Here is a 20,618-nt window from a genome sequence, read left to right as displayed (position 1 = left end):
GTTACTGGTAGCTGGGAAGCTGGATATGAGCCAGCAATGCACCCTTGCAGCCCAGAAAGCCAACAGTATCCTGGGCTGCATCAAAAGAAGCATGGCCAGCAGGTTGAAGGAGGTGATCCTGCCCCTCTGTTGTGTGCTGGTGAGGCCTCAGCTAGAGTACTTTACCTAGATGCCGAGGCCTCAGCACAGGAGAGACACAGACCTGTTGGAGTGCATCCAGAGGAGGTCCACGAAAACAATCCAAGAAATGAAGCATTTCTCCTACAAGGACAGACTGGAAGAGCTGGAGAAGAGAAGGCTTTGAGGTGACCTGATAGCGGCCTTTCCATATCTAATGGGGCGCTACAGAAAAGAATGGAACAGACTCTTTAGCAGGGTTTCTGGTGACAGGACAAAGATAAATGGTTTCAAGCTTAAAAAGGGTAGATTTAGCTTGGATGTAAGGAAAAACGTTTTTACAGTGAAGGTGGTGAAGCACTGGAATGGGTGCCCAGACATGTGGTGGATGCCCCATCTCTGGAGACTTGCAAGGCCAGGTTGGACTAGGCTCTGAGCACTCTGATCCAGTTGTGAATTTCCCCGTTCACTGCAGGAAAGTTGGACTAGATGACCTTTTAATGGTCCCTTCCAACTCTAAGGATTCTATGATTCTATAACAGTATATATTTTTTCTTGCTGCTGCTGCTTTTTTGGTTCAGGTTCTAGCCTTTTCAAGTTCTATTTATTTTATGTTAACTATTCCTGACACTAATTCATTTTCAGTACTACTCTAAATCACATAAGAAATGACACATCAGCTGCACGGTGTTTTTTTTTTTCATTACTATATAGAAGAAAAATCCACCAGAAGTGTACCAAAACCATGACCATGAAACTGGACCTTTTCTTCCATTAAGTAGGATAAGTTTAAATGGTAAAGAACCTGTTTGAGGTTTCCAGCAGCTAAAAGCCACAAGAAGACTGATGGCTAAGGATGCTTAGAACATCTCCAATACACAAGGCAAAGCAGAAAAACAAAGCAAATCATAGGTAAACAGAATTCAGCAGAAGGGTAAGTGGCAAAATATGAAAGATCCTAAAATAAACAGCCCCTGCTAGCGTATTCAGATGACATTTTAAAGGCACAGGCCATCTACCAAGGATACTGCCTAATAAGGCTGTGATTGTTCAGTCTGAAGAAGATATGGCTTTGTGGGGATCTTATCAATGTTTATAATAGAGCTGACTGGAGAGTACAGAGGTGATGCGATGGGGAGAGAAGCAGAAAAGTAGAAGTGAGAAAACACATGGGTCAAGATAGGCAGCTTAGTAAGTAAAGAAAAGATGGGAAAAAACACAAGTGGTTGAAAGGTAGTCACACAATGCTTCCCAGAAGCAGTTCAGTGCTCTGCCATCCTCCAAGAAACAGCTACCTGCAAGACCAAATCCCGCCACACCTAAGTTTTCGTTGCCACGTATGCTATTATATGGTATATCCTTTTGGCCAATAAGCGCCAGCTCTTGCATACCTCAGACTACTTGCTGGGAAGTAGGAAAAAGACAAAGTCCTGCTCCTGAGCAGTGCTTGCACAGTGTCAGCCAAAACACTGGTGTGTTACCAATGTTGTTTTAGCCACAAATAAAAACAAAAAAATTACCTTCATCTCAGCTGGACCCAGTGTATAGTTCCAGCAATAAAGCAAAATGTTATGCTATAAGCAGAAGTAGTACATCTACCACAGGGAAAAAAGAAATCAGGCACATCCAAAGTAAACTATACTGTTATCTCAACAATTTGTTTGTTCAGGCATTGCGCAACTGTTGACCAAACCTGAAATGTGTATGTCTATGCTGTCCATAAGGCATTTTAGTGATGGGACCCCCAAATGGAGGGCTAGGCTATTCTCCAGAAAAGGGTTTTTTCTTGGCCTGCAATTATTGCCTGCTATAAATATAGGCATGGATAATTCAGCTTAGTGTAAATACACAGACTGCTTTGTAGAGGGTTCAGTTATGGGACAAGTTATGGTCTATGCTTCTCTCTCAGGAATCAATATTAAAAACATGAGAGGAAAAAATGAAGATTGGGACCTCATACGATAATTTCCTTCTTGATAAATGAATATGGATACCATCAGAGAAGCCTGAATCAAAATTTTTGTAATAATTCCAGAGTTGTCATCATGGGGGATAACCTCAAAACACTTCACATCAAAGCCTACATTATAAATTTGATTTATTCTTTATTATGCTTTGAGTAACTGCCTAAGCTCCAGTGAGAATACTAATCCAAAAAGCAAGTTACAATTACTACCGTGAGTGCCAGATCAGTAGATAAAGGCTATAAAAAGGAGAAACTGAAAGGCATCTAGTTAGTTTTGAAGAATAACAGGCACATGGAAGCTCCATCCATGTAAAGCTTTTCAAACTGCCTTTGCAGATTGAACAAAAGTTGATAATAATGAGAGAACAGGCCTCCACACATCATCTTTCTAAATAACTAAAGGTTGTAATTGTCACATTGAAAGCAAAGCCACAACATAGTATCATGCAGTGTACTGGGAGTTAAAGAGTTAATGCTGAAATTCCATGGATTGTCAATATTTCCAGTTTCTTGGTCTCAAAAGAGAAGAATAAACTACAACTCCTAGAAGACTTCATTTTTCCATTTCCATTTTCCATTTGGAAGGAAAGACAAAGCTGACTGGGAGTCACAAGACTTTCCTCCTTGCACTGTGGCTGTTCCACCTACAGTACTGCCTCAAGGACTACAGTTTCAGAAACTCTCACTTTCTCATTTCATTTGATTGATTAGTTTCAATTCTAATCATATTGTATTATATTGTGTTTTCTCACATTCCACTACTATATTTAGTAAATCAAGTTATTTAGCTTGTTGTCACCGTTATCCTCAGTCCAGCCCCATCTCCCAACCTTTTCCCTTCTCCCTCACTTTCCAGGGGCATGGGTCCATTGGTCCTTTTGCCTCCTTGTCACAGAAGTAGGCCAAACCAGGCTGAACTGTGACACAAACCTAACAAATATATTAACATATATACTAAAAAAAAAAACCAAAAAACAATTAATTATATAACAATTGTATAATGTGAAAGCAGACAATCCTGTTGCAGCTCCATTTCATTAGTAATGTGGACTCTGTCCTCTTTTAAATTTGGATTATTAAACAGGAGTCACTGATTTGCAGGACATGTGCACTTTCCAGTTATCACTACTGCAGAAGTCTTTTCCCTTACATCTAGTACGCACACTTAGCAGTAAGACACTGCTTTCCAAATAATTGCTTACCTTTGGATAAAATAGTAGAAAATGGCTCACTAATTAATTGTTAATTGAATCACTTCTCGTGTAACAGAGAAAGGGTTAATAGAAAATAACTGGAAGATTATTTAGGCCTTCACATTTACAGAATACAACTCTGGTAGAATTAAAGAAATAAAGAAATATTTCCAAGACACAATTCCTTCTTGCTATTACCATATTCTTGCCTCTCCTCAAGATGAAGAACTCAATGGACATCCTACCAATATCCCAAAATCTGTTGCAAGAGTCGATGTCCTAGCCGTGTCATTCAAATGTTAGTGATCAAAAGATTTCAGAGAAATTACATAACACTGTTCATGGGCTCCGGCAGTACATTTAAAGGAAAGAAATGTGGAAGATGAGAGTTACAAAAAGAAAGGTGGAAAGCACACATGCAGCAAAAGAATGCAATGCTTTCTAAATGGGAAATATAATTTGTTGAAAGGAAAGTTATATAAAAAGACTTGCTTCAATTTATAATGAATGTGATCTTAAAGAACAACTCAAGAATATTTCAAAAACATTCTGCTAATCATAATGCTTTTTAATAAATAGAAAAAGGGCCGATCTAAATAGCACGGCAACCTCAGGAAAAAAAAAGATTATGATTCTTATCTTCTATCATTATGAAGCATGATAATTAATACTCCTTCAATTAAAATCACATGCTCTTAATTGACAGTACACATAATGTCAGTACAAGTAAAGTGAACAAATTATTACATATACCACAGCTACCTCAGTATTAAAATGTAATTATATTTTAGAGAGTGAAAAGAATGCAGTGGTGCTTAGTACATCTATTTCCTAAAAGCCCTGTGTTATCTCACGCCTAACAATCATATATTCGTTCGTCTCTCAGTTTTGACTAATTTTGAGGCAAAATTCAAGAGACTGGTTGATTTTCATGTCAATACAGCATAAGCCATTAAAATTCTCTTTCATAAATCTTTTCCTTTCTTGTTATGTAGGATAACAGAAAGACAGCTGCACCAAGCTTAATACCTCCTATTATATGATCTTGGCCACATACATTAGAGATGGATGCTGGTGGTATGGCAGTAGAGGCTTCACCTTCACGCCAATAATAGCATTATATTGTTGTAGTGTGACAGATGGCAGATGGCAGCAGAGGGGCTGCCTGACAAAACGGCATCTGATGTGTCAGTGTGTATGAAGCAAATGTGTGTCACTGAATCCCTCCATCATACCAACTGACACCCCATACCAACTGACACCCCACAATGCTTGCTGAACGCTTATGGAGACCAAAGAGTGGATGCTAACATAGTGAGATGGTGGGTGGTGTATTTCAGCAGTGGTGACAGAGACAGTGGTTCACCTCCACTGGTGCAGATTTTTATGAGCACAGTATTCAGGACTTTGTTCATAGCTGTCAAAACTGCATGGTTAATCGTGGTGACTATATTGAAAACAGCACTTTGTAGTTGAGAATTTTCTTTTTCAAATAGTGTTACTTTTCTCTTTCTATCTGCTGTAGTTTCCATGGAAATAAAAGAGGCATTACTTTTGGAGAGACTTAACTAAATATAATGCTTCTTTTATAATATCCTGAAGTAGTTCAGCAAGTAAAAAATTAGTATTATAAGAAAAAAAAAATTAACTATATTATGAAACAAGAAGAAAAAGTATTTATTACGCAAAACTGAAGCTAATAATCCAATACCCCTTTTCTACCTGCAGTAAGTTCTGTAGATCCACAACCTGAATCTTATATTGATGAACATGTGACTTAAGACTAATATTTACAATTGTCTCTAATTCTACATAAACACTTTTAGAAGAATTATACAGAGTGCTGTATAAATACTCCTTTTTCAGACATACATGGGCCTAAATCAAATCTTTTTATTGCTGTTTAAATTATTATTTTATAAAATACACTGCTTTCAGAAGTCTCTAACACTAAATAATAAGCACATTCTGTCTTTAAAATAAACAGCTGCAATTTGTGTAAAGAAAAGCATGACTCTGAGTTTTCCATGTACTTTCCTTCACAAATCCAAACTGTTGAACAGAGTACTGTCATTGTTGCTTAATATCTACTATTGTGAGGTATTTCAGTGAACAAGTGCAGCACTATCAACAAATATTATTCTATTTCTGAATGTATGTGCTAAAGATCTAACTTCACAGTATCAAGGAGTTCTACTGAATTATAGCCAAAAAAAAGGAGATAGTGGGGAAAGAAAAAGAAAAAAAAAAAAAAAAAGAAACCACTTTTAAGGAATAGTACATGTGATGAACATGCTCCCTTAAAGAAGATTTTTGCAAAGCTGTTTGTAAGCTCATTTAGATCCCCTCCCACTACCCACAGTCTATGCCTACTCTCAGTAACACTGTTTCTCTGTTTTCTCCTTTCTATACAAGTCAACACTGATGGAACATCTTTGAACTTATTTTGAAGTATACACACTTTTTTGAGATTGGATGGCTGGTAATCCAAGGTAAAAATTTGTTATTTTGCCATGCTTTAATCCAACTAACAATACAGCATCTTTCCAAAATCCACAGAAAACTGTCTCTGACTCTACCTCTGACATCAGGGGTCTATGTAACAAAATAGTCTGCAATACTCTCAGAGCAGCCTTCGTACATTAAAATGTATTACTTAGATTACTGCTGTGAATTCCCTTTTCTATTACTTGTGCTTTTATGTCAATTTCAGTTCAGAGTATCGCATACTTGGATTCCACTGCTCCATCACCAAATGGTAGGATTCATGTCACTCACCCATAGCATCACAGAATAACCTAAGTTGGAAGTGACTCACTAGGAATATCAAGTCTAACTCCTGGCTCCACACAGACTACCCAATATTCAAACACTATGTCTGAGAGCATCAGCCAAAAGCTTTTTGAAATCCAGCAGCCCGAGGTCATGACCACTGGGTAATCACCCTCTTGATGAAGAACCTCTTCCTAAATCCCAACCTGATCTTTCCTTGAGAGTAGCTAGCATCTTTGTGAATCAAGCAAGTAACTGTTTAACCCATGACTAGGAGACAGACATCTGGAAGAATCCTTAGAAAACTACACCTGAGAACACCTGAAACTTCAAGAGTTAAGCTTCTAAAATCAAGATTTAAGAAACCATAGATCTTTCTGGATCCAGTCAGAAATGACCTGCTAAAAGCCCAGAAACAATAACCCATCTGTGTTTGTGAAACTTCTGAAGAAGCTTCTCAGGACAAAATACTTCCAAGCTGAGAATTAGGAAAAAAATAAGTAAATAACCTTACACTAGGATAACTATCTGCAGAACTGAGTATTTTACTTTGATCACAATGTGCATTGTCTAGACAAATGGAAACATTCTTCATACAGTAAGAGATATTGGCTATACAAATTCTTATCTAGCTTCCCTGTATTTTTTCATTTGATTCCTGTTGTATGGACACTACTCCTCAGAGCATGAAACAAAAGTTGACTTTACAGAACTTCCCTTCAAGACAGTAGTTTAGAATTTATATTTACTCAAAACAAAACAAAAAAAATCATTAAAAATGCAATTTTAGCATTAAAAAGATAAATAGAAATACCTATGGCTTTGACATTAGATTAGCTAAGAAAACAACTACATATTTTAAATTCTATATAGTTACACAATTATTAAACAAAACAATATTCAATCTCTGAAGTACAGTATACACATGAAAAAAAAATGGAGTTGTAAATTACAAAAGCACTTTTGAACAATAGGGAAGTTTACAGGAGGTTAGAGTACAATCTCTGAGTTCAACAAATTGAAGCTGAGCACTCAGCTCTGGACCACCTACAGTACAACAATACCTGACTACATAAAGAAAAACCTACATGGATATTTAATACTGCAACAGATTAAAGAAGGCGGTTTTGGTTGTACTATTATTATTAAATTTAGTGGAAAATCAGAAAAATCATACTGTGACAAAGCCATTCAGTCTTTCAGTGTTGCAATTATCACAAACATTTAAATATTTTATTTCTACATAGCAGCAAGGAGAAATGTAGCTCTTTTGCTCTCATTAGCTGTCTAAATTTTTAGACTTGTTCAACTTCTAATATTGCATTTGATTTAAATGTTGATGAACTTGATATTCTGGATGGAATTTGGTCAAGACCATAACAACTAAATGAGACGAAGTTTACTTTTCAGAACACAAGTTCATACTCAGCAGGGTTTACAGAAAAGTTTATGGAGCACAGTTTCAAAAGTAACTGTATACTTCTCATATTAAAATAATAGGCTAAGGTTTCCCAGCAAGTCTTAATGCAAACAATATGGTAAGCATGGCAAATACCAGATTAATGCAGAATTTGTGTATTATACCAATAGGGAACTTTTAATAACTACATGATAGGTTAAATTCTCTTTGCGCAGGCAGCTGAATTTTCGTATTAGAAGGATTGTATGTGCTAACTCTCTATTATTTGGGGAAAAAATTATATAGTGAGTCCCACATGCTCATGGAAACCATTAGATCATTAGAAACACACATTATGTTTTTTTATATAGGCCTATATTAGAATCCCTAGACTTGTATCTTCCTTTCTTTTACATGAAAAACATTAAAGGGCTAAAAAGGGAAAAGGGCTTTTGAACAATAAAAACAAAAAACCCAACACCGGAATCTGGCAGTTTGGCTTTCAATATGAATTGAAAAGAGGAATATCTGACATTCTCTGTATTTTTACTTGTTTTTTTCCTTTGCTCGTGTTCAGCAGAAAATGTCATTACCATAGTGACCTCTAAAGTTCAGCTTATCTATTTAACAATATGGCTTATTTTAAGTGATAATAGATGAATTTATTATGTTTCTTGTATGTGTTGTTATGGATAGTTCTGTTACTTCACATGATAGAAGCCATGCTAAAAACACTGTAACCATTAAACACAACTTCACTGCATGATCTATGTATTTGTACCTGTTTCTTTAGCAGAGGAGTCAACTGCTTACACATTCAGATTCAATTATTAATTTTTGCATATAACCAAAAGATTTCCCAATATCATGGTACAAAAAAATCTGTTCTTTGACCTCAGAAAGGTAAGGTACAATCTAAATGCAATCTACTATTTTAAACTTTAAAACATTTCACTTTTCTTCTTCTTCATTTAAATGAATACGAGCTTTGTCAAGATTCTTACAGAGTCACGATAATCCTAAATGCTTAATAGCATATTACTTTTCAAGTAACATCTTAGAATTGATTGTTTCTATCTAATTACTGATTTCTCCAAAACAGCATTTATAACTTCTGACTCACAGGACAAATACACAAATTCTACCACTGTTCATCCCCTCTATACTCATCCTTAGCAGGAAATTACACTATATCTTTTGTTTCTTTATATATATTATGAAATAAATAGTATTACCATGATATTAAAAAACAGATATAGCTGCAGAAAGCTAATAACGCAGTACTCAACTAAGCATAACCTATCCAGCTATTCTGCACAAGCAAAGTTATCAACATTTTCCATACTGCAAAGACAGTTTGTATTTCAATTGCATGTTACTTAATTTCAATTAATGTTACTTTACAAGAAAAAAACAATTCATATATTCATCTTCGGAAAAAAGAAAAAAACTCAATAAATGCTGAATCTGTAATATGTATATTAAAATATTACAAAGCATTTTAAATATGTTCTCACTGTCGTGCTCAGCTCACACTTTCTAAGATTAAGTGTTCCTTCAGGTTCTTGAAACATTTATCATCCAATAGCAATTTTCTCAAAATCAGTTTTGCTAAAATTGGTGGTATAAAATACTTTGCTTATTTTAATACTTTAGTATGGGTTGGGTTTTTTGTTGTTGTTGTTGTTTTTGTTTTTTTTTAAAGCACAATGGATGTAACATATTCTTTTTGAACAGCTAAACAAAAAAACAACATTCAATTTCTATTATTGATTACTGTATTACAATATAACCATTTACAGGTAGTAAGATTAAAGTTGATATTTTCATTTTGCAGAACATTTTTCATTCAATCTTCTTACATTAGAAAAAAAGAGAGGATACGGGGGTAGAATTTCACCTTCACGAATAATAAAGCAAAACAATATTATCTTCTCAGAATCAACACATTCAAGCATGTTATGTACTATTTCATTAATGTAACCAGTGAATAAAAAAAATAAGCATCTTACCGTAAACCAAAGACATGCGATTGTTCATAATTGAATAAGGAATGAATTTTTGCTTCTGAGTTCAAAATTATAATTCTGTCAATGATATTCTGCCAAAGAAAGACAAATTAAAAAAAAAAAAAACAAAAAACAACCTCCATCTTTCATAAAGATAAAAGTTCCAGAGGAACGTTTACTATAAAACTAAACATATTTTAACTTATATCTGCAGTAAGAAGTGCTTTACCCCCCAGAAATGAAGAAAAAAAAAAAAATCAATGGTTAGATGAAACCATACACAAGGTTAGGACTTTACAATTAGTAAAAGAAAAAAAATCATTAAGCATACAAATAGATCCTAACATATCAGTATATCCTCTTATTTAGTATTAATTCACAACACAAATGTTAAACTGTTGTTGGGTTTTTTAAATGTCTAAAATGCTTCCTACTTCTTTCATAAATTCAACTTAATTCTTAATCTCCCTATTTTACTGCATATCCAAACTGCTTCTGAAGCAGTAACTTCATTATAATAATAAGAAATGCATTAAAAAACTCACTGATGTTATCTTTTCAGAGGCATATAATATGGTAAGAAACAAAACCTGAGAACCCCTTCTGCACTTTGTTTTATGTCAATTAAATCTCAACTTTTATTTTACCCTGTTTAAAAAGTATGGTCTCAGAGACAGCAGAGGGAGTTACTACTCAACTGGTTAGATCAATGAGTCATTTCAATATCAAGTTAGAGAAAAGATGCATGTTTTCTAAAAGCAGCCAGAGTTCTGTATTTCAAAACAGAGAAAATTAAATATACCAAGTAAAATTCCCAGTACTAGAAAGAAAACTAGAACTTGTTTCAGTTAACTGTCTAATTAAAAAACAATCATATAATCTTATTTTAAATAATAATGAAATTATATTTACCCTACTAGTTGTTTTTTGTTCTTTTTTTAGGGGGGATGGAGGGAGGCAGAAGACTATGAGAACAGTTGATTTCTATACAACAGGTTCACAATAAAAGTCACAATAAAACAATTTGACTTAGGCTTCAAAGCTGTTCATAAAACTGGTAGTGCAAGTGATTATTTGTTTACGTTTTAAAGATTTTCATACATTTCATAGAATCATTTGATTTGGAAGGGACCCTTAAAGGTCATTTAAGTCCAATTCCCCTGCAATGAAAAGGGACATCTACAGCTGCATCAGGCTGCTCAGAGCTTGGTCCATCCTGACCTTGAATGTCTCCAGAGACAGGGCTTCCACACCTCTGGGGCAACCTGTTCCAGTGCTTCACTATTCTTACTGAAAAAAAAAAATCTTACATCCACTCTAAATTTACCCTCTTCAGGTTTGAAACTATTTCCCTTTGTCCTCTTACCACAGACCTTACTAAAAAGCTGAGCGGTTGACACATTAGAAGGAAGGGATGCCATCCAAAGGGACCTCAACATGCTTGAAATGTGGGCCCTTGTGAAAGGTTGAGAGGAGACCTAATTGAAGCCTTCCAGTATTTAATAAGGGATTATAAAAAGGAGAGGAATCAACATTTTACTTGGGTAGACAGTGACAGGACTAGGGGGAATGGTTTTAAACTCAAGGAGGGAAGGTTTAGGTTGGATATCAGGAGGAAGTTCTTTACAGAGGGAGTGGTGAGGTACTGGAACAGGCTGCCCAGAGAAGATGTGGGTGCTCTGTCCCTGGAGTTGCCCAAGACCAGGTTGGATGGAGCCCTGGGCAACCTGATCTAGTACCACACCTGGGGGTTGGTGGCTCTGCCTGTGGCAGGGGGGTTGGAATTTGACAATCCTTGGGGTCTCTTCCAACTTAAACCGTTCTATGATTCCATGACTATTTAGAAACAGACCATATCCTGTCTTGGGAGCAAGAGAGAACAAGGTCCAACACAAATTTCACTCAAAAAACGTGCAGATTAATCAGCACTGCTCAAACACAACCTGAATATTACAAATCAGTATCCAAAGTAGGTGACTCCTCAAATATTACATCTTATATTAAGATTCTCCATAATCATTGAAAAAGTTCATCTGAGGGTATTTTCCAAGCTATATTCCCTTTGATGTGCTGAAACTCTCAAATGTACAGTGGAGACAGGCAGAAGGACCCTGATTCATCTGTTCCATTTTCTAAAATATTTTAATATGGTAAACTTAGTTTTAAGAAAACTATCAAACAAAATAGTATTTATTAGAAAAAAAATGCATACGTCATATCTATTTTCCTAAATGCATAAAATCAAAAGCTTTTATTATTAAACAGCTGAAAGTACTAAAAGCCCAACTGACAATCTGTTCAGTCAATGATGTAACTAGTTAGCCAATAATACAAAGAAGGATAAAATGCTTAAATATTTAAAGAAATAAAGAGCATATAATGGTGATCAAGTTCTGCACAATATCTAATATAGTTCAGCATAAATATTACAAGTTAGATCCTGTGGTGATGTCACATGATTAAAAGACATATTGTCTTTTATATCATATTAAATATTAGATATTAAATTCATTAAATATATATATACTAAATATATTAGATGAACATCCCCCTTTAACTGCCTGGTTCTCTTGTGTTAACTATACAAGCTTAGGATTTTAACTTAGACTTACACACTTTTGCAAAGTACTTAAATGAGACAAGCCACATTCAAAATTTCTTTATCTGAATTTGTTCAGGGAATTTCAAAAATTGTATCAGTATTGCTATTACTACAAACATTTAGAATTCGACGAAACTGGAGGTAGTTCCTCAAAACCAAAGGGAAACAAACAAACAAACAAAGAAAAACACTACTTAAGATCTACCTTGGTATGAAAATTCTTAGGTATTTACCACCTGCAGCATACATCTCCCCTGCTTCTGGTGCCTTACATTACCCTATGATTGAGCAGCGTATATGCCAATAATGAGTGGATTGAAAAAAAATGAAATGTTTTACCCCATTTGCTTCTCAAATCACCAAAACAGTGTTACAAAAAAAAAAAAGTCTATTAAAATCACTTCCAAACATAACACAATTATGATATACATTATCTAAATAACAACTTAAGCTGTCACCAATCCAGAGCTTACAATATGCAAACATTAAATTGCAACAGCAATTAAAAGTGGTAGCTCATTTAGCAAAGATCTAATTTCAACTGCCACTCAAGGTCACAGATTAAATTTACCTATGCTTCGCAGAAGGGAAGAAGAAATGGATTCTGTCTGATGAGTGAAGTAACACAAAATAATTCCATGGTAATATAATTTTTCTTAAGACAGAAATACGCCTTAATCAGTAATTTTCCAATCTGTACTATTAAGAAAGCTTGAGGTGTTTCTACTTTATTTGTATGTACAGTATGATAAAGCATTATACTATAGAAAAAAAACTATCAACATATTCCAGCATTTTCTACCAAGTAATTGTATGTGCATACTGAAATACTTATGTATGTCACTTCAATCCATGGAAAACACATCTTTATGCAAGCAAAGAAGTAAGATCTTTAAACTGGGCATAAAATATTATCTTCAGCAATTCAAAATGAAAATTTTGTTTAACATGAATTGATATGTGCATATACTGCCCTCATGCTGTATATATCACAAAATGCAGAAAATTTTGAAGTCTTTCAGTAAGGAGAAGAAATAATTTATATAACTTTATAACTTATTTTATTATTATAGTAACAAAATATACTTTTTTTTTTTTCAAAATAAAAAGTATACTTACAATAATGTCTGTGGGTACTTCACGGTGTGAATACATTGGTTTATTTGGTATATCCTGTTTACTCAGTAGCTCAAAAACTGCAGGGTAAGTGAGCAAATTTATCAGACATAGAAAAGACTGGAGAAAGATAAACAAAAGTGAAAAAAGTGATTGTTAGTCAGGTAAGCATAAACAAATATATGTTAAATACTTTCTAAATTCATCTTTTTTTGGAGATAAATTGACATAATCAGAGCTTACAAAATTAGACTGCAAAAGTATACACACATTCTAGAAGAGCAGTAATCTCTGGGGAATGTCTATAAATTATCATATTTCACAAGTGGATGGCTTAGTGAAAGTTGAACTTTTTTCCAATGGAATAAATGAGATATAGAATCACAGAATGCCTCCTGTCCAGCTTTTTATCCATCAGAACCCCAGGTCCTTGTCCACACGGCTGCTCTCAATGAGCTCTTCTTCCACTCTGTACTTGTCTCACCTGCACTTGGACTTGCTGAACTTCAGTAGAATCTCATGTGTCCACTTTTTAAGCACGTCCAGGTCACTTTGGATGGCATCCCTCCCTGCTACTGTGTCAACTGCAACCCTCAGCTTGGTGTCACCAGTAAACTTTCTAAGAGTACACTTAATTCCACTGTCTGTGTCATTTACAAGGATGTTGAAGAGCACTGGTCCCAAGATGGACCCCTGGGGGACACCACTTCTGACTGGCCTTCACCTGGACATAGAGTTGCTGACAACAACACCCTGGCTTTGATCATGCAAGCATTTTTTTAATCCACTTAATAGCCCAGCCTTCAAATCCATGTCTTTCCAGTTTTGAGATAAGGAAGTGGTGTGGGACCATGCTTTCACAAGTCCAGGTAGACAATGATAATTCTGGAAATAACTTTAGAATTATTCTAAAAATTGTAATACTTGCATTATGATGTAATTATAAAATTTTGAGATACAGCATACTCTAAAACACACTGTTCTCTCTGATCTTACTACAGTAACTGGAGACTTTAAATGAAAGCCAGAATTTTAACATTCTTATTTCTGTCATTCTTGTCATTTATTACATCATCTTTAAATGGATCTTTAGCATTATGACCTGCCATGCTACAGAAGAATTTTTGCAATCGGTAATTATTTGACTAGCATATTAGAGCAATTTTGTCTCACACACCAAAAAGTAGGTATAGTTACAATAAAAAAAGCTATCAAAGATAGCCAATAAAGATGATTATTAATAAAGTTCTCACCTTCTGACAGCTTTGGTCAATAGGGTCAACTGGAGTAGATTTGGGTTGAGTTATCCTCACATCATCTTTTCCACACTCCAAAAGAGCCCACAGTTCAGCTACAAATGCCTTTATAAACCCTAAAATAAATATTTGTTCTAGCCATGAGAAAAAATTTTACACCAAAATTCTAACTCAAATTCTCAAAATTTTCTACATTTCTACATTCACTAAAATTTCTCAAGACAGACTGCCGGAGACTTACTCTTTCCCTTCTAGTCTCAATCCTTTGGTCAAGCTACCTTTCTACAGTAGTCTGCTTATATTCAATTTAAAACCTACAGCAGCAGTTTGAAAAGAACACTGTACTAGACGATGATGTTTATATAAATTATGTTTTCCATGTAAATAAGCTTCTGATGTTCCTGAACAAGTTAACTGCTGCAGATTGAGGCTTAGCTCGCACTGGCTCTGTGGTTTTATTGGTGACTTACTGTAAATCTGTACTTACTCACATTTTATCGATGAGTTATGGAATGAAAATGGCAGAACATAAAGTTCAGGACTGAAACATTACTGGCTGAATTTAAAATGTTCAATGTGCTTTAAAAAAAAAAAAAAAAAAGGAGGAGAAATAGCCACTTATCTTTAAAATCTCCAAGTGTAAGTTACAAACATAAAGTTTGTATAAGTATAAACTTCACAGACATTACCCAACCTGCTCTTAACACTGAAAAATCAATGCAGATTATCCTTGGCCAACCATTTTTCTTTGATGCCGAAGGCCATAAGAAGCAAGCTGGCTAAGAACCTTAATCAGGACAGATGGAGTTACTCAAGTAGATCTGCTCCCTGCTTTCTGAAAGATCCCAGAGGCATAACAAATAACTAACAATCAGCTTCCTGAATTGGTAGAATTTCCCTGCCTCTGTATCAGTATTTCAGCCAAGCTTTACTTTATTGATAAGAATCTAGTTAACACAATGACAATCTAATTGACAACAGTTGATTTCTCTAAGCACAACTCTGAAGGAATTTTCTGGTATGGGTTGACACGTAAGAAAAACCATCAGTTCAAAAAAAGACTCACTTCCATCTCACCCTTGTGCAAGAGTGTCAGTGACACTCCAGTATACGACATTTAGTTCAGTTTCTCACTCTAAGTTGTCAGTAGCCCTGGAAAAATGCATACAAATTACAGGAACCAACACCTCATAATTCTGATCTGCAGATCAGTAAGAAGTATTTGCAAATTATTAATGGCTTTTTTTTTTTTTTGGTAAGAAGTCTTCAACATCTTCATGTACAAACATGAAATTTCTAGAAATCCAAACCAATGAAGTAAAGATTTTATGTAATGTACGGAAAAAAAGATATCAAGATAAATGAATTCCTTAAATGCCTGAAAGAATAAATTTCCATCAAGAAAATTAATTAATTAATTAACAGGCATTTAAACAGCCTTTGCTAATACTGCATAATTATTTCACACAGTCATCATTTTTAGCATCTTTCTCATCATTTATTTTTTTTTTCCAATATGCTCAACTACGGCATCTAGCTACTCATAATAACATCTTTCCTAAAATTACCTGAACTCTGTAGAGCTACTGCAGCTGTTGGTGTTGTCGCCATTTGTGCAACAATCACTCCATTATCAAATTCTTCATGTTCATTTGTCTGTTAGAAACAGTACAACATCAGTATGTCAGAGGGCATAAAATTCAAACAATCTTTTCAACTATTGATTTTTCCTACACTTGTTTACAGAATTTAATCCACTGTATCATCAGACTTGAACAGTTCATATATTATGCTCTACAGTCTTGCCAGGGTCAGATTCCAAACCAAACCTCCTTATCAAGTAAATAATCATATAAAAATTAAAATGAAAAATACAATGGCTGGGAGATGTAACATCAAAGAATAAAAGCTTCAGTATTATTATGTTCTTTGCATATTCAATTAGATGTACGTGACATTTTATTTTTTCTCCAAGAAATGCATACCATCTGATCTCTGGTTACACGTTAGAATTTCAAGTGCAGCCTAGCATATTTAGATTTCACCTATCTACATGGTCTAGAAAAAAAAACAGAAAACTTCAAAGAACAAGAAAACTTTACAGAAAAGAGTCAGGAAAAATAAATAACATATACTGGAATTTTAAGATGATTAACATCCAACAAAATTAAATGTATGGGTCACTAACATCAAACTTGAAGATCTACAATTTAAAATTTAAATTACAAAATGATTTCTCAATTTATTTTCTTATTAAGATATTTCTTCTTCATGTTATTATCATCATTAAAAGAATAAAACCACTGTACCTGCCCAATAACACTTGCCTGGTGTTTTTTTGATAAACTGTTGAACATAAAGTTCACACAGTCACTCATGGTCCCAGTATTATGAAGCAAAAATAATCCTTTAGGTGTGGCTGAAAAATTTAGCAGGGCATCTAGCAAAGTTTCTTCCCATAATGCACTGTAAGAGGAGGAAAATAATAAGTAAAAAAAGAAATTAAAACTAGTTTAAAAACAAACAAACAATTTAAAAATCAAAAGGTTTCTCATTTAAACAGCAACAAAAAAAATAGATTTGGGAAAGTTGTATGTAACAGACTCTTACTTTGCACAGACATCCAAACTTATCCTGAAAGAAGGATAGGTCAGACAGTAAGGAAGGAGTACAGAATAGACAAAATAATGCAATGGGGAACCCAAAAGATCTATATCATCCTTACATGCTGCTATGATTTTTATCTAACCCTGGACAAGCCTATTAAGGCATTATTGTGGCAGTTACAAATAGGCAAAGTTGGCACAGAATTTGTCACTGATGTAAAAACACTATAAGGAACTAATAAAAACTTGCATTCTAGGTCCTGCTAGAAATTAGTACAGCTTTATAAAAATAAGGCTCCATATTTCTAATAGCTTCCTGTACTAAGAGTAGTAAATGGAAAACAATTTCTACAAACATTTCAGGAATGACAGCCATCACAAGAATCAAATATGATATCTTCAGACCTACAAAACAGTCTGTACCCCCAAAACAAAAGTGAATCAATTCTACGTCCTTTGACAAAGTACAATAGCTGCAAGCATCACTAGAATCATATGATTCTCCTTCACTAAAAGCACTTGCTTTCTCACTTTTTTTCTCACTTGTAGTTCTCATTTCTCACTTTTGATTCCTATCACTAACAGAAGCAAGCAGCTGTTTTCATAGCAATCAGCCATTACCCCAAAATTTAAACACTTCTCCTAATGCCTGCCATGTCATGTTCAGTAGCAAAAATTTCACCTAGAAATATATCAGCTTGACTTATTCCATAAAGAAATGAAAAATCTAGATGACAGAACAAAATTGCAACTTATGCCACAGGTACTGATTAGTGACAGCCTCTTTACTCACAGTTCTACATCTCTGAATTTCTTTCTATCACTAATTTTGAACTGCTATAACCAGTTTGCAAGCCACCATTAGAGTATTAACTGTCGAGGAATATTTGCAAATTGTATATGAAATCTATGGTAAACTATAAACAAGAAAATCTGCTTGATTAACCAGGTCTTTACCATCACTCTGAATTTTCAGACTCACAGATGTCTGCATGCTTCCAAATAATAAATGCACAAATATCTATAAGGCACATTATATTTCAGTACAAAAGCAAGGACATCAATCTTAACACATACTTGACTTTGAGCAAGAATTAAGGCAATCTTGCTGCACAGTGTTTTGACAGCACAGATACCATTCAGAAAAAGAGTTTTAAATTAACACTATGTCAAAGCCATTAGATAAATTCTGACAGCTATTTTGTTTTATGCTTTCTAATTCACATTTTCCTCAAACCAATTTCTGAAGTCGAAGAGAATCAGCTCAACTGTAAGTCAGCTTAACATAGATTAGATATAACTGTGTGAGCCAAAAAAGTCATTAAAGGTCAAGAACAATTTTGTGACTCAACTGATACACATCCTAGGATGACATCACTCACATTATGCTTCTGGAAGAATTCCTAAAAAATACACACTGTTATAAAAACATGCTTAATTCCAAATAAAGTAATTGTGTGCATTCATATTTGGACATATTCAAATATCAAAGAACATACTTACATATTTTTTGAGTCCAGACTTATTGATAATGTGGAGTCTGCACAAGTTACAGGGGTAGGTACTCTTTCTGAAAGCAAACTTGCCTGTGAAATAAATAACGATAATAATAAACAACCCCTCTTACTGCTTATTTATTCCATTTTAAAATTCCAAATCCTGGTCACTCTCTTCTCATAATACATAAAAAATATCAGGGATCAGGGTGTAGCCTAGACTTCGTTACAGAATATACCATACCACTGACATTTTTTTTTATTTCAGAATGCTCTTTCTTTGTGTTGTTTTTATTTTTTTTCCCCTCATATGTAAACCAACTTAAAGCTATTACATTTCTTTAATTGTAAAAATTCTCTTTAAAAATATTTTGTTTCCACTTTTTACTTAGACTCCCAAGTAGAAAAATTTTCAAGCAAAAAAATAAAACAGATTACATTTTATTCTGCTTCTGTCCCAAGTAACAGAAACAGCAGACTCTTGAACTAATAACACAGTATCAAATTTATTGAGCAATTCTGTCAAATTTTATTTTATTTATGAATTATATTAAATGTTATATATAGGCATGGGTATACATAGCGTTACAAAGAAAGATTTTATGTATGTGTGTGTATAAACAAACACATATATTTGGTGAGATTTCTAATTAAAAAGCTGTTTTAAAATAATTTGTGAAAAACAGTTTATATTTAGCAACGTTTCTCAAGATAAGGAGTACACTTTACCATTCAAATGAGAGTAGTCATTAATTTCAATAAACACAGTGGAATTATTCTCTTATAATCTAATACATACACATAACATTCCTATATTAAACTAATTAATGTCATGGACCTGTTAAACTTCCCTTTTATCATCATCTGTACAAAAATGCTAGCTTCTGTCTCAGAATTCCACTAAGATTTGCCATGAAAAATTTTTTTCTCCATCAGTCTTAAAACACAAAGACGTGCAAGGCAGATGTAAACAAATCATCAGTCTATCTTTCAAACACCTGTAACAAATGCTTGGATAGAATTTGTAATTTTTATTTTTACTTTACTCAAGATCAAAAAATGTAGCTGCTTTAAAATTAAACAACAACAGAAATAAAAAATCATTAATATGGCAGAGAGAATTTGCTTTACTAAAATGTTGATTCCTGAAGTCCTGAATACGCAGATTCCTTTTGACCTTCAAAGTGATGTGAAGAAATAGAATTTTGTCAGTTAAATGATTCATAATTTAATTCTAAGCATTCATGCTATTTTCCTTTTGTATGTCAAAACAAGTTGTCTAAATGATGGTCTGTATCATAATAAAGCTTTTTTAATATGCAGAACAAGTATTTTGAAAATGCATGGTTGATGAGATGCTTTAGAGCAAATAACAGGAAATGCCCATCAAAAGCATATGCCAGCCTGACTGTGATAAACATTAAATAGATAAACGGGTTAGTTCAAGTAAGATTGACTGCTTACATAACAAGAAAGCATAAAAATAATAGACAGATTTTTGAGTTATACAAATTACAGCATGGTTAAATTGAACTAAACTCTATAATTCAATAAAAATCTCGCAGAGAAGAACGTAAATTTCAAAATCAACATTTTATAATGGGAATTTGAATTTCCTGTGATATAATAATTATAGTTATAATATTTCATTTTTTATCAAAATTTATGCTTTCATGATAATACCCTTACATGAAAGTAGTGAGAAATATCCAAAAGCTAATGATTTAAGTCTTCTATTCATGTTTTATCTGATATTTTCTGCCTTAGTATACACTGTGACCGTTTCTAAGCATAATTAAAGCATACAGCATTTGGCAAGAATAGCTGTTCCATCCTGTTTCCCTTGCAATCAATCATTTCCCTGCTTCCTTGTTTCCAAAAAAAGTCTTTAGTCTTTTGTCAATTTTTATTTCCAGCTTGGCTTGATCCTTCTCCTCTAAGAAAAAATTTCACAATCATTGGAGGGGGGCTGGTGGGAGAAAGGATTCCGTTTTTCAATATAAAGTGAAGTAACACAGCTTAATTTTGTTTGTTTCCACTAAGAATTTTGGTATCCATAGTTCAAATACAATGTTTCAGCTTAGAC

At 34.0% G+C, this 20,618-nt stretch overlaps 1 protein-coding gene across 1 annotated transcript in view; it reads right to left on the bottom strand.

The window, feature by feature from the left end:
- The window catches only part of TBC1D32 (TBC1 domain family member 32), an 82,633-nt gene that overhangs the window by 37,212 nt on the left and 24,803 nt on the right, over window positions 1-20,618 (bottom strand). Inside the window, exons 18-23 of the mRNA XM_031610793.2 lie at window positions 18,540-18,622; window positions 16,758-16,896; window positions 15,999-16,086; window positions 14,428-14,546; window positions 13,178-13,294; window positions 9,460-9,548 (exon numbers count right to left, since the gene is read on the bottom strand). Coding sequence (XP_031466653.2) covers window positions 9,460-9,548; window positions 13,178-13,294; window positions 14,428-14,546; window positions 15,999-16,086; window positions 16,758-16,896; window positions 18,540-18,622 — 635 coding nt within the window. The remainder of the gene's footprint in view (window positions 1-9,459; window positions 9,549-13,177; window positions 13,295-14,427; window positions 14,547-15,998; window positions 16,087-16,757; window positions 16,897-18,539; window positions 18,623-20,618) is intronic.

Source organism: Phasianus colchicus, chromosome 2 (assembly GCF_987193195.1).
Source record: "Phasianus colchicus chromosome 2, bPhaCol1.hap1.1, whole genome shotgun sequence".
NCBI classification, from domain to species: Eukaryota; Metazoa; Chordata; class Aves; order Galliformes; family Phasianidae; genus Phasianus; species Phasianus colchicus.
Note: the sequence above shows the minus strand (reverse complement) of the source record. Positions and strands in the feature narration are given on the sequence as shown.